Source organism: Oenanthe melanoleuca, chromosome 2 (assembly GCF_029582105.1).
Source record: "Oenanthe melanoleuca isolate GR-GAL-2019-014 chromosome 2, OMel1.0, whole genome shotgun sequence".
NCBI classification, from domain to species: domain Eukaryota; kingdom Metazoa; phylum Chordata; class Aves; order Passeriformes; family Muscicapidae; genus Oenanthe; species Oenanthe melanoleuca.
The window spans coordinates 110,193,573-110,207,255 of NC_079335.1; the positions used below are offsets into that span (position 1 = coordinate 110,193,573).

Below are 13,683 nucleotides of genomic sequence, written 5' to 3' on the forward strand. Positions count from 1 at the left end.
TTAAATGTATTATTTTAAATAGTAATTTTAAAATGACTGTTTATTTACTTAAAACAAGTGTTTACTACTCTGATGAGCTTAGTGTTTCTAAATACTAGAGTGTGCATGAACACAGGAGTGATTTGATCCTCAATAATAGAAATTCCATTGAGAATAAAAGGTAAGTCCAGCACTTTCACTGTTGCTTTGTACTGCCCTAGGATCTGCCCAGTTTTTGTGGGCGAGTGCATTGCTTGGATTGCTTTTCCTCAACTCATTTTTAATATCTAAAAATTAAAGCTGTCTCAAATACTACCTTCACTGAATGTGAAATATACTTGAATGAGGTACATGGACAGGTCATGAGCCCTCAGTGCTGTGAACATTTCCTGTAAGCTGATGCACATCTTCTAAGCTTTCTTCTTTCTAGCCTTTCTTCTCTGTGAGCTCCCCATCAAAGAGCAAAATCTGAGTGTGATGAATCATTCTGCTATTCTATCCTGATTTCTTCCCTGTCTGGCTGAATCTATCTAGGGAAAGAAGCCAAAACATGAATATTTATACAGACTATCCCCAACTTCCTGGAAGTCTTGTAATATATAGGGACTAGTATCTGTGGACTGCTCCACATCTGTGTAGCTATTGCTCAGTAGTTTTAATGTAGAAAAGGAGAGAATGGGCATGTTTGCCTCAGAAAACTAAACCTAAGCAATCCTGTTATCTTCTGTATGCATCTTTTATTGGTTGATGCCTTTCAGGCAGTTCAGAGGAAGGCTATTTCAGAGACAGAATTGTCAGGTTTTGTGTAAAATTATATCTCAGTGAAAGTGTTCATGGTGAGGTGAAAGTGTTCATACGCTGTCCAAGGCTGGAGCATGCCTACTTTGTTCATGACTCTGTCCAAGTCATCTCAGGTACTGTTGGAAGCACTAGTAGTGACTTAGCACTTGTATACCATCTGTCTCTTCACCATGTGTATTGCTCCAAACTAGGCATGGAAATATGCTGTTTTGGCCAGACAGCAGATCAACCAAGGGTAAGAGAGACAGAGGAAGAGCTTTGAGGTGTATTGGAAGAGAAAAGCTTGAGAGACTCATCAGTGCAAGCACCATTTCCAGAGAATGTCTAGGCTGCATTGTTTAAACATTTTAAAATGTTAAACACCTGTTTAATTAAAACATTTCAAAAAATTGAGTGCCACATGAGCGAAACCATCAAGAAGACAAAAAATAGAGGTATTAAAGAGATAAGCGTGTATGTGTGTCAGCATACCCTCCTTATTTAATAGGTTTTTTTTCTTTCTTGCTGTATTCTCAGAATCCCATTACAGAATTTGTGGATGATTCTAGTGCATTATCTGATAGCCATTCAGCATATAAGGCTTGAAGATATACAGGCCTGTATTTATTTTCCCAGAAGAATTAAGGTGTTTAAATTCAATTTTTAGGTAGTTATAAGTTAGTACAATTTTAACTCTCACTTTTCTGTTTCCTGAGTAGGTTAAGTTAGTATGGAATTATATGCAATACTAGCAAATCAGACTTCTGACCAGTTTGCAGTGGTTTTTGTTGTGCTTAGCCTTGTATTCGTTATTCCATCTATTTGTTATGTGCTATAAGACAATTTTTTTTAAAATTTCTTTGATTCTGTAATATACCCTGCTTGAGCTTAGTGCAGTAAAAAAATCCATCTTGATAGGGAGCTTGCTAAAACTACAAACGGAAAATAAAAACCATTGGTGCCAGAAACTAGCTTTTTGACAGGCAATCTGGTATTGCATTAATCTGGAAGATGTTGGAAGGCAGAGCCTTAACTCAATTGGTTCCTCTTTTGAGGTATTTGCTATACTTTCTTTGCATGCTGTTGAGATTCAGAGGTGACACTATTGGTTGTTCAAAAGTAATTTCCAGTAAATTACTCATTTCAGTTCTACTGAGGTTTTTCTGCATAACTGTCTTCATCTGGTGGTACAGACAGACCTTTAATGCTGTGGTAAAAGGCACTGCTATTTTCAGTTTAAATTCAAATGCCAATGCAGTTCAAAGGAAGAATGTCTTTTATAATTCCAGATGACATGTTGTGTGAGCTGGCATGATTTATTAAAAATCATCTATTTTAAAATGATAAATTTCTATTTTTTTTTTTTTTTTAACCTTTTCTGAATTGATCCAGATTGCCTTTTCTTTCTACCTCAACCATCTATTGTAGTTCACAGACTCTGTGGAGTCCCAGCACACTTGTATTTTCTAAGGAGACGGAGAATTTTTCTCTTTGCATGAATTTCTAATGTATTTTTTTCCTTAAAGAGCAACTCTACGAATGTGTCATCTCCTCTGAAATTCATCATCTCTCTTAGGCTGTTTCATTTCATCTTCTACTGACTTCAGCTACCTTGGGACATTCCTTATTGTCTTTCAGTCAGGCACTATTTGGTGTCTGTGTCCCTAAGAGTATCAGTTGTTGAGGTGCCTCTTGTCTTTAGAGTCTTCTGCTTCACTTGAGTGGACACTTAACACAGGTTTCTTCCTGTCCTCTGCTGTTGTTGAAAGTGTGGTTTCCCCTTTTGAACAGACTGAAATGTCCTCCCATTCTTAGGAACAGATGGTTTCCCTGCCCAAGGATAAAGACACATTAGTAATATTAGTTGTTATGTATTTTTAAGTATTTTTACCTAGACAGTTTTGCAGACTATGCTGGGGGTTTGTTTGTTTGTTTGTTTGTGTGTTTTCAAAGATGTTTTGCATGAACAGTTTCAAATCAATAAAAGCAGTGGTATTGATATGGTATTTATGACGGAAATATTGATGTTTTCTCTCTTTTAAGTTTGTACTGTTCCTGTAAATAATATTTAACAATTACTAAAATGTAATAGAAATGCTTCATTATAAAAGCACCCTTATGTAAATACTTTCAGTGTTCATTGTGAAGTATTAAATGTTTGAAATTTAACCTTTCCTAAAGTGACTTAGACCTTACATTTTCTTGTTTGTTTTCAAACAGCCCTGAAAAACCAGAAAGTGTGAAAATAGAAGTGGAAAATTCACCTGTTGTGAGATATGTGGATGCTGAAACATCTTTATAGAATGGAACCAATGGGAATTGTGTGTATTTGTGTGTGTATATACATCACTGTAGGATATTATACCATGGAAGTGTGATTTCCAGTTTAAGGAGCAACATATATTTAATTTCTGCCATTGTTTAGGGCACTGTAGATATGCTTGCATAATGTGAAGATTTTCCCATCAAATAAGATGAGTGGTAATCACACTTCAGCTATTTATTTTATTGGAAATTTTATTTTAATTTTTAAATAGGAAGACTGTAATGAATGCTTATTATTTTCAATAATCAATATGTGCATAAAAGTTACATCAGCTTTTGCTGATGATTACTGGTCCACATTGCTTAAAATTTTGCAATACCTCTGTTTATAATGTGCGCTACAGAAGTTTTGTTTTCCATGCAGGCAGTTAGTGCTTGTTTTTGCAGGGTATACTTTTTTTGTGGTTTCATAGAACAAATGTTAATGTGCAGTTGACAAGAACTACTGTGTTTTATGTCTCCACTCCATGCTAGTGTTTTCTGGATTCTGTCTCTCCTACTCTACAGAAGTGGCCTAGAGCCCTAAGTCAGGTGGTTAGTTAAGCCTTAAAATGTATCTAAATACCCAGGTGTGCTGCTTTCTTTGTTTTTTTGGATTCTCTTGAGTTTTCTTTATTGTCCCGTAGCAGTATGAGTGCAGTAATGGTAGTTACAGTCCCAAGTCAGTATTTGCCATTCTGGACACTCCATGTTTACACAGTATGAATTGGATTTACAGGCAGCAATTGGTATATAGGAAATTATAAGTACTTACCACATCAGTACTCTTGAATTCTTTTCTTCCTGTTTTTACTTACATTTTTTCCCATAGATTTTCAGCATCTGATTTACTCAGCTCTAAGATTTTAGGGTATTTTATATCTTCATCAAATATATTTCTTGGTTAATAAATGTTTTAATTTACTGCGTATTTGATTAACTTAGTTGTAGCTCAATTCTGGAATAGGTTTATGATCAGTATTATTTTATGGATTAATAATTGCTTGTGGTATTTGTATGTACAGTTCTGATCTTCTCCATTGTAAAGGGCATATATGATAGCACACCAACTTATTTTTAAACACTTTATTTATTTTAATTAGTATAAATTTTTATCATTTAAGATGAATTGAAAAAATAAATATTCATTTATTAAAGTAAATGGGATTTTTTGGGGACTCTACTGATAAAGATGCAGTCAGTGCATTTATTGTACTTACATTTTCAAATTCTAGTGTTTAGCTTGATAATATTTGAAATAATGAGAATTTTATATATAAATGAAAATCTTGATCACTTACCTGCGCAGTTTCCATTCTTAATAGTTTTTGCCTTATGCCTTAGGTTTTTTTTGGCTTTAATTTCCAACATTATGTCTTTACATTCTGAATTGCCACTAGCCCTTTCTGGATGCATTATAGTGGCTTTGATTAGAATCTGTGATCATTTAATACTAGAAGATGCTCTTTGCTTAATTCTGCTTTTGGCAGAGTTGGGAGTTTTACCATGGACCAAGTGATAAAATTCTCAGCAATTGCAAAAGGAGCTGTTTCTGGAGGAGGGCAGATTTATCTGAAGATACCACTTGAGGTGGAATTTTGGTGCTCTTCAGCCAAGTGTCACCTGTAGAGAAGGTAATTGTATATTACGAAAATAAAGCAATCAGTGGGAATAAATGGAAACATTTAAAAATAGTATTTATGTTACATGGACTGTTACTGTTCCCTTTAAATGTAATGCAATTATTTAACTCTTTTTTTTTTTTTTTTTCCTTTTTTCATTTAACTGAATTTCGAGAAGACAGTTTAAAGAAAGGAAATCATAGTGTACAGCAATATGAGTGATGGTATCCAAACTGTCATAACAGGCTCAGGTCAGTGGCAAAGCAAGAGAGGTCTGCATTACCAGATTGAACAATACTGTGTAATGACCTGCATTCTTAGATAATAGTATAGCTTGTGCCTTAGCTTGACTTCGTGCTCTCTCAGAAAATAACCCATGGTTTCCCTCTGATAAAACTGAGACAACAGTGAACCTACAGCAGATGGTTTCACAAAACTTTCTACGTTATTTAAAAAAAACCCCAAACACCATCTGCCTATCAGTAGTTCACTACTAAGTACCTCTTGCTCTGAATCAGAGGGAAGAGATATTTTGAACATTTTATGTAGCATCATCCACAATACAGTACTTCTGTTCTCTCAGCAGTATTTTACACTTCATGTTCACAGTCCTGCAACAGTGTCCAAAGATTCAAAATATTGCTAGAAGCCTCTTGGATTGCTAACTCTTTAATGCTGGAAATCAGGGTTCCATGGTGCTGCACATCTTGTATTTTGCTTCTACTTCATAAGGGTTATGTTTTGGTCAATATTACAGGAAGTAGGTATATTTTGAGTGAAAGTTGAAAGGCAACAAAACCAAAGCCCCACAAGTCTAATCACAGTATTTATTTAATTGTGTAGATATTTTAATCAGTGCCAGATATACCATGACTTGGCAAACCAGTTTACAGTAACCTTTAGTTCCAGTGTTCTTGGGCAATAGTTTTACTTGCACTTTCTTCCCATATGAACAGGAGAAGATCTGGTATTAAGTGCATAAAGCCCTGTTGCTAATGTATGGTTAAGTGATTCACTGCTCATTTTACACCTTCTCTGCTTTAAAATCACACATAGTATTAAAATGAGACAGCTAAGGATGTAGTTTATTGTATGTAGATATATGTTTTGCCTTAATGGATGCAAAGGAGCAGTGATAATTGCTGTGCACTGATTTTTTTTTTCATAGGGCTTAAGCCCTGTAAAACCTACGCCAATGGATTTCCATTCCAACAGTTAGAGGAAAATAAACAACCCTGCACTTTTTATAGATGCCTTGGTTTCCTGGAATGGAGCTTAGTGCTACTGTGTACCTGGCTGCAGAGCCACCTCAGGAAGTCCCTCTTTTTTTTTTCTTTTTTCTTTTTTCTTTTTTTTCTAATTTATTTATAAATATTAATGTTTACATGAAATGTAGGTCTTAATTTTGACCACTCCATTTAAATTATCATCTAAAATTAATCACTTAAAATGCAGTTTTGTATTTAAATTATATTCTAGAAAACTCATTCTTACTATTTTCATATGTTTTACAGTAACACATTTTTCATTCTGTTTACATATGCCCAAGTTAACGACAATTTTCTCCTAGATTAATTTTGCAGCTATAACATAATATTTTATACAGTTGTTCCATAAAATGTTCTAAATTGCCAAGTTTGCCATCATAAAACCTGTCAGGGTAAAACTTGATGCCCTAATGGTTTTGGGATCTTTTTCAACCAAGTATCTTGGCCATTTTTTTCTTCATTTAATGAAAGTTCTCCCATAAGTTATCATTTGCTTCACCTGCATCTCTGTGTTTATACGGTCACTTCCTAATTCGTGCCCTTTGCAAAGGCAGGTTCGACAGGCTGTGAAATATTTCTGTAACAAATGGGTGTCACGTCGCAGAGCCTGCACCGCTCTAAAGGGTTTGTCTTGTACATAGGTTCTGTAAATCAGAAAGTAAATGGTTCAGGACTCTCAGTTCACAGATGTAATCTGTCAGGCGAGCATCACCGCGAGCTTAGTTTTCTTTTTGCTTTCTCATGATTAGTAATGTTTTAATTACTCATCTAGGACAGAATTATCAAGTACAGTGAAATGTGGGAAATATTTTGTCTATACCAACAGTAATTTATTTTATGGCAACTTTTAAGACTATAGATGCACACAGCTTTGAGTCAGCATAAATGTAGTGCTATAAATAAAGCATATTGCTCAGTACGTTTGTCAATTTTATTTTATAATGTTTTTAGCGAAAACTTATAGGACTTTGTAGTTGGCATTGAACTTTATCTAAAGACACTTTCATATTGAATTTAGTATCTGTTGACATTTATTTGGAATAATGAATGAGTTTGAAAATTGATACTTTTTAAAATGATTTTATTGGAAAGACACATAATTTCTAGTATATTCCTTTCTATTGTTGCTGATGCTCCTTTGCAAAGGTGTCTTCCAGGTTCAGCTTTTGCAGCTGAACTGCAGTTTTGATTTTAATATTCTTTATTTGAAATGTGATTACATACTGTATGGTTCGAATTTTTTATGACTGCTTTTCTAATTACAGTGACGTTTTCTTACTTTATAAACAAATCCAAAGCAAATGAAAACATTATTCCAACTGTAGAATCAATATTCAGTTTATACAGAAAACACAACTCTCAGACTTGTCTTTAATGTGAAAGATTCAGCCTTTGTGTTGTTTTAATTACTGCTAGAATAAAATTATCTTTTGTAACGTTTCAGAAAGTTGGTAAAAGCAATAAACAATCTCCTGGACTCAGAACGCTTTTGTTTTCATTGCCCGGGGGTGATGGGGTCGGACCCTGCGGGGCGGGCCCGGCCGGGGCGTCGCGTCCCCATGGCAACGGCGGCGGGCGGAAGCGGCGCTGGGGGAGCCGGGCACAGCGCAGCAAGGCGGCTCGCCATTGGCCCGCGCGCCAAGAAGAGGCGAGGCGATTGGCCGAGGGGCCCGTCCCGGCGGAGCGAGCGTCGCCGTAGCCGGGCGGCGGAGCGGGGGCGGGCGCGGGAGGCGCTGAGGCACCGCCGGCAGCGGGAAGGAGGGACGGACGGGAACGCAAGGAAACCAAGGCAAGGGACGGGCGGGTCCTCTCGAGGGCAGGCGGGGATGGCGAAGGCGATGCAAATTGTCACAGACCTCCTCGCCTTGAACAATCGTGATTCCCAGAGGCTCTAAGTAATTGCGGTATAATTCCCTATAAAGCTCTGCTTGGTAGTGGGAACAGACAGGGTGAGCTTCAAAGAGCTTCGTCTTTCTCTCGTTGATACTGAACTGAGCTGCTCACTCAGAAATCCCCTATTCTTTGTTTTGTTTTGTTTTACTTACATACGTGAGCTGCTGTTTAACAGGGTGGATTTAGGCAAACTCTGCAGAGGAAAGTTATGCTCTGGAAATTAAGCAAGTGACTGACATTTGGTGGACCCAGCAATCTGAGAAAAGGCCTGGCCATTTGCGGAATGAGGTGGTACAGAGAGAAAACAAAACAAAGGAAAAAAAACCCCAAAAGACAAGCAACCCCAAAAAAACAGTAGCTTGAATGTTTTCATTTGTCAGGAAAACAGGAAGAACCTTGCCCTTGTTAACCTTTAGAGAATCTCCAAGAAGTTATTATAAAAAGATTGAGACCCATATATGCATGTGGAAGTTTTCGTGTATAGCACACACATAGATTTCTGTATTGATTCAGTTAATAAAATGCAAGAAATAGTATTCCAACATTGTCTGTGTGCGTTCTTCAATACAATTTCCTAGACACAGGCTTTCAATGGTGGGGGATCTATTATGACTGCCATGCTCTTTGAGAACAAGAGGGGAAGCCAGCCAGAATTCCCTTTTAGGGAATTTTAAGGAAAAGTACCTTTTGGGAATTTTTCATCGCCTTTGGTGCTTTGTTTGCCATAATTTTGGCCATGTTTGAAATCCCTTTCTGTTTTGACAATAATATGTTTCTAATTGCTCTTTTAAGGAGTGAATTTTCACCAGACCTTCATCTGACCCAGCTTATGGTAATTAGATGGGGTATTAGATACATTCCTATCCAGCAACAGCATCAAAAGTCTTATTAAAGCCAAAATATCTACTGCTTCTTCATCCACCTTAAGCCTGTTATCCTGTGTGTGATTAGTCAGTGGAATTTGGACACTGGAGTGATTAAGAAAGGAGTTTAAGGGAAAATCAAGCAACTAGTTGGCTTACAATCTGTCCATATCCAGTAGTTGTTGCTGCTGAAGATTATGAGATCTTTTTGTTGAAGAGACTATTAGACTGAAGTCAGCAGGGATAGATTTATCCTCCGATGCTTCTTTGTGGTTTTGTTTGTTTTGGAGCTTGTTTTTACCTTCTGAAGTATATGTGCTTATGTCATCTGGGACAGATACTAGACTGGGCCACAGATCAGGTCTGGGGTAATTCCTTTGTCTCCTGTTTCTCATCATGTGGATTATGTCATTTCTGACAGGGTTCTTGGAGCATTTCTTGTCCTATCCTGCATTCCAGTGCTGTCAGAATGTATCTCTCTTCCTATGTAATTGAATCAACATAACTAATTAAATGTAATTATCCCCAATTAAAAGGAATGCATTACTATTGCTCTAATTTCATTTTCTTAAATGGAATTAAATGAGACTGTTCTGTAAAGACATTTGTCTTTTAATGTGTCTCTGTTCTTTAAGAGTTGTCTGAATTCAGTTTTTATCTGGCACAACTAAGTGAGTGTTATTTGGTGTGTTTCTTATACATTCCTCATGGCTGGTGTCATGGCAGGGGGATAATTATGATGGCAGTGAATAGCCTGGCTCCATGGAAATTTCTGCTGGCTTGAGTAAAGAAGAAACATGGGATGGGAACTTACTTGACTTCAAGAAAGTCAAATAACTGTGGGAAGAGGTAAGGGTAAGAATTAATGTCTGTTTTCTCTCGGGTTTCTGGCTGATAGAAGGAAAATGGAGTTGTTTCTGTTTGTCTACCTCTCACTCAGGACATGGTGCTAGTATCCTTACCTGATTTAATGACTGGTTACTGATGGAAGGGGATTTCTGCTCTTCTCCCTCGGTTTATACTTGTGCATTCCTGCCCTGTCAGCAGAGACACTCATCAGGTCACTGTAACAGTGAGCTAAATTGATAGGAAAGTAACAATACAAAGGGAAGTGCGTTTTTTTCTATGTCTCTAGACAGGCTCAGGTTTGGGTCAGATCAGCTGGAGAAGTAGAGAAGAATTGCTGGCCAAAGGAGAAGGGAAGGAATGGGGAAAGCCATTTTCACTGGCAGCTGGCTGTTAATTTATTAGTTTAATCTCTGTAGTAAGGTGGAGAGCATAACAGTCTAAGCTGCATGGATAAGTCCTGCTTTCTGCATATTGTCCCTGCCCTTGCACAGTAGAAGTGCTTTGACAAGCACAAGGTAATCAGGGCTAAAGTAGGAGAGATTATTTGTAACCTGAATCAGGTTTCCCAATCCAGTGAGCTGTGCATCTGAGATAATGCTGGGCTGACAGAATGAAGAGGTCAGTGCAGGGTCAGTTTGTGGCCAGGGCTGGCCTCTTTCTTGAAGGGCTCCCTGACCTGTGCTGACTTGTTGGCCTCTAGGAAACAGAGAGATAACCTCAGGGTGAGTCCTCAGAGCTGGATGTGGGCTGTATCCTTGAGTGACCACTGTCCCTTCATTTGGCTTGGTATTTGTGAGGTTCAATTTTGCACAGGGACTTCTGGATCTGTAATGGCAAACTTTTAAAATATTTGTCATCTGTTACTCTGTTTCATCTGTACCAAGGCAGAGGAAACAGCAGAAGAATTGGAATTGCAGCTCTAAAGCAAGGTTGGTAGACAGTTATAAAATGTTCTAAATAATCACAAAGACCTAATAGTTCTGGATTAAAATCTATCCATACTGGGAATCCTGATGTTTGCAGTTTAGAGATTTAACCCAAGGATTTCATGAGATGCTGAAATTTTTAACTTGGTTCTCTCATGAATAAGTTATTATTTGTGTGTGGATTGATTGTTCTTTAATTGGTAGAAATCTGTTCTTTGTGCACACATGGTCAAGTAGATAATTTGTGAGTTTCACATTATTTCCTACTGTGCAAATGTGAGATGCTTATTGCATTGTGTCATGCCTCAGTAACATCCCAAAAGGATGGGATGTTGGGGAGATGATATAATAATATCACTGAAACAGTACATGGAAATTCTTACTCCTGAGGATTCTTAGTGTGCTTAGAGATGTACATGGCTTCTCTTAACTTTCAATGCTCTTGAAGGAAATAAATGCTTTGAGCAAACTGCATTTGGTTTAGTCTGAACTCAGTAGTTGCTTCTGCTGAGTTATAGAACAAATCCTGTTTATATTCATTCCCTGGTCATAACTGGTGTTAAAGAAGGTTCTGAGGTATTTTTTATTAACCTTCTTGAGCAGATGCATGGAAGAGAGCAGAGAAGTTTCTTGTGGATCCAGCTCAATTCCATGTGACAGGATACAGGCTTGTTTAAAAGACTAGACATGGATGAACTGGGCTTACAGGCCACTTCCGAGAGGGATTTAATACAGTGCACGAGTTCATGCTGTCAACAATTGCATTTTGGGTAGTTCTGTGATGTGAGATTGTGTAACTGGAAAAATGACTCTAATGTCCATTTCTGGTAGTTTACAATGCTTTTGTTACATGACCAGTTTTCTTCTTTGTCTTTATGAGGAGGAGAAATAAAAATCAGTAGCAGAGAATTCTACTCTGCACAGCAAGAAAAGGAGGCCATCAGGTTTGATACAGAAAATTCTGTGAAAGATACACCAAAGGGAACATCCAAACAATCCATGTTTAGTGAACAGTAAAATAGGTAGAAAGGGTCAGACAGTGGTATGATATCCTTGGTTTTTAAATTGGAAGTACTCTTGCTACACCTGTATGTAATTTGCTAGGATAATTCTCCAGCCCCAGCCTGTGCCTGACCAATTTTTTTTTTCAGTCCAACAAGGATCTGCATCCATATGCTTTTGTTGTAGCAAGATATTCCTCTTGAATATTCTCTTTACATGTCATTCTGTATGTTTCTAGGGCTTTAGAAGATTTTCAGTGAACAGGTGCTGTTTACTGTGCGAGTGACTAGCTGAGGGCTTTTGTGGGAAGTCAGACCTGCATACTGAATGTTTGTCTGCAGGGATTTAATGTGTGGTAATGGCCCTGATGAGGCCATGCCATACAGATCTGCTCATCTGTGGAAAGAAGCTGTGTCCCCACTGCAAGGAAAGCAGGTAGGTTTGGTGTAAGGTATTCAGAAGGCCTAGATTCTAAATTGCTGAAAATTTCTGTTGTTCTTTGGTAGACTGTGTGATCATAGATTCACAGAATGGTTTGGTTTGGAATAAACCTCATCAATATCCAAGTCTCTGCCATAGCACTATAGTGCTCTGCTATAGTCACTATACACCAGGATGACCACAGCCTCATCCAATCTGACCTTGGACACTTCCAGGGGTGTCCACAACTTCACTGGGCAACTTGTTCCAGTGCCTCATCACCCTCACAGTAGAGAATTTCCTCCTGATAGCTAATCTAAACCTGACTTCTTTTAGTGTAAAGTCATCATCCCCTTGTTCTAACACCACATACCCATGTAAAAAGTCCCTCTCCAACTCTTTTGTAGGCCCTTTTAGGTAGTGAGCTGCTGCTCAGTATCTCCCTTGGAGCCTTCTCTTCTCCAGGCTGAACAGCCCCTCTCTCTCTGAGCACAGGGGAGGTGCTCCAGCCCTCTGATCCTCTTTGTAGCCCTCTGGACTCACTCCAACAGGTCCCTGTTCTTCTGGTGGGGGCTCCAAAGCTTCATGCAGTAGTCCAGGTGGGGTCCCAGGAGGGTCAAGTAAAGGGGGAGAATCACCTCTCTGAACTCTCTGTATGCATAACATTTTTCTGTCAAATCCCTCCTTTTTCTATCCTTCATTTGACTTGTTTATTTGGATGATATAACTATTAAATTCTCTGTTGTCTGGACAACAGATTGTTGTTGACAGCCTTGATGTTAGCCTGTAAGCACTGCTGTAACACAACCAGCCAATTCACAGAGAGATATAATGGCAAGAAGATAAAAGAAGAGGAAAAATCCTAATAAGAAAATGCATGAAAGAGCAAGACAGTATTACCTATGTGTGTGTTGGAAAAAACAAGGTTTCTGTATGTTAGATTAATAGCTCTCTTATTAATATCTGGAATTTCAAAGGATATCCTAATATAATGCCCAACGCTTCATGCTGAGAAAATGACAAATCTGTTTGTTTTTTTTTCCTAAAAGCAGTTGGTTCTGTAAGTAAACGTGTTCTTTTTGCTGCAGTGATAGAATTCTTTGTATCTACTTTGTTTCTAAGGAAATGAGTTTTCAACCCCATGATAGAAGTGATACACAATGCCTGATCAGGACAAAAAGTTGAAGAGTGCAGAAAAAACAATAGAAAAAAAAACCTCCTGGGATCTCTATGAGGTATACTATCTGACGTTTTACTTTGAACTTCAGCAGGACTGGTGTGGAATTTGCACTGACTGCCAAAGCAGAATGCTTCAATTTGAAATGCAGTATAAACATGACAACTGTTACTCTGGTCACAACGTTTATTTACACCTTTGTTGATTTAAGGCATTCTGGCGAAGCTATAAACTCTTCTGTATGCAAAATGTGGACACCAGGCAATGCTAGAAAATTTTATTTTCTGTCAGTAACATTGTTGCTTGTTGACCTTCTTTACACTTATGGAAATATTTTTTATGTAACTATTAATGAACATGAATGTGTTTTTTTCCCTAGGGATTATTCTGATCTAAAAAGGCTTCAGTCTCTCTTAAGTGTTCAGTCAAGGAACCAACAGGTATTTTTCAATAACTGTTCTTAAATGTGCTTTAGAGTTATAATTAATTGTGATTATGGTTTCTGGCATATGCTTAGAACATTTTGTTCTATAATGACTAAAACATGTTAGTAAAATCTTGTGTAGTGAATGTCTTTCTTCTTGTCTTTTTTTTTTTCTT

The 13,683-nt window shown here is 37.7% G+C and overlaps 2 protein-coding genes across 5 annotated transcripts in view; both read left to right on the forward strand.

Annotated features, from left to right (window-relative positions):
* SLC4A7 (solute carrier family 4 member 7) overlaps positions 1-7,433 on the forward strand; it is a 91,165-nt gene extending 83,732 nt beyond the window's left edge. For all 4 annotated transcript variants that reach the window (XM_056484428.1, XM_056484426.1, XM_056484427.1 and 1 more), the window contains one exon: positions 2,980-7,433. In XM_056484428.1, the coding sequence (XP_056340403.1) occupies positions 2,980-3,061 (82 nt within the window). In that variant the 3' untranslated portion in view covers positions 3,062-7,433. The remainder of the gene's footprint in view (positions 1-2,979) is intronic.
* A 5,633-nt stretch (positions 7,434-13,066) lies between these two features.
* NEK10 (NIMA related kinase 10) overlaps positions 13,067-13,683 on the forward strand; it is a 76,533-nt gene continuing 75,916 nt past the window's right edge. Inside the window, 3 exon segments of the mRNA XM_056482844.1 lie at positions 13,067-13,114; positions 13,116-13,141; positions 13,463-13,539. Coding sequence (XP_056338819.1) covers positions 13,067-13,114; positions 13,116-13,141; positions 13,463-13,539 — 151 coding nt within the window.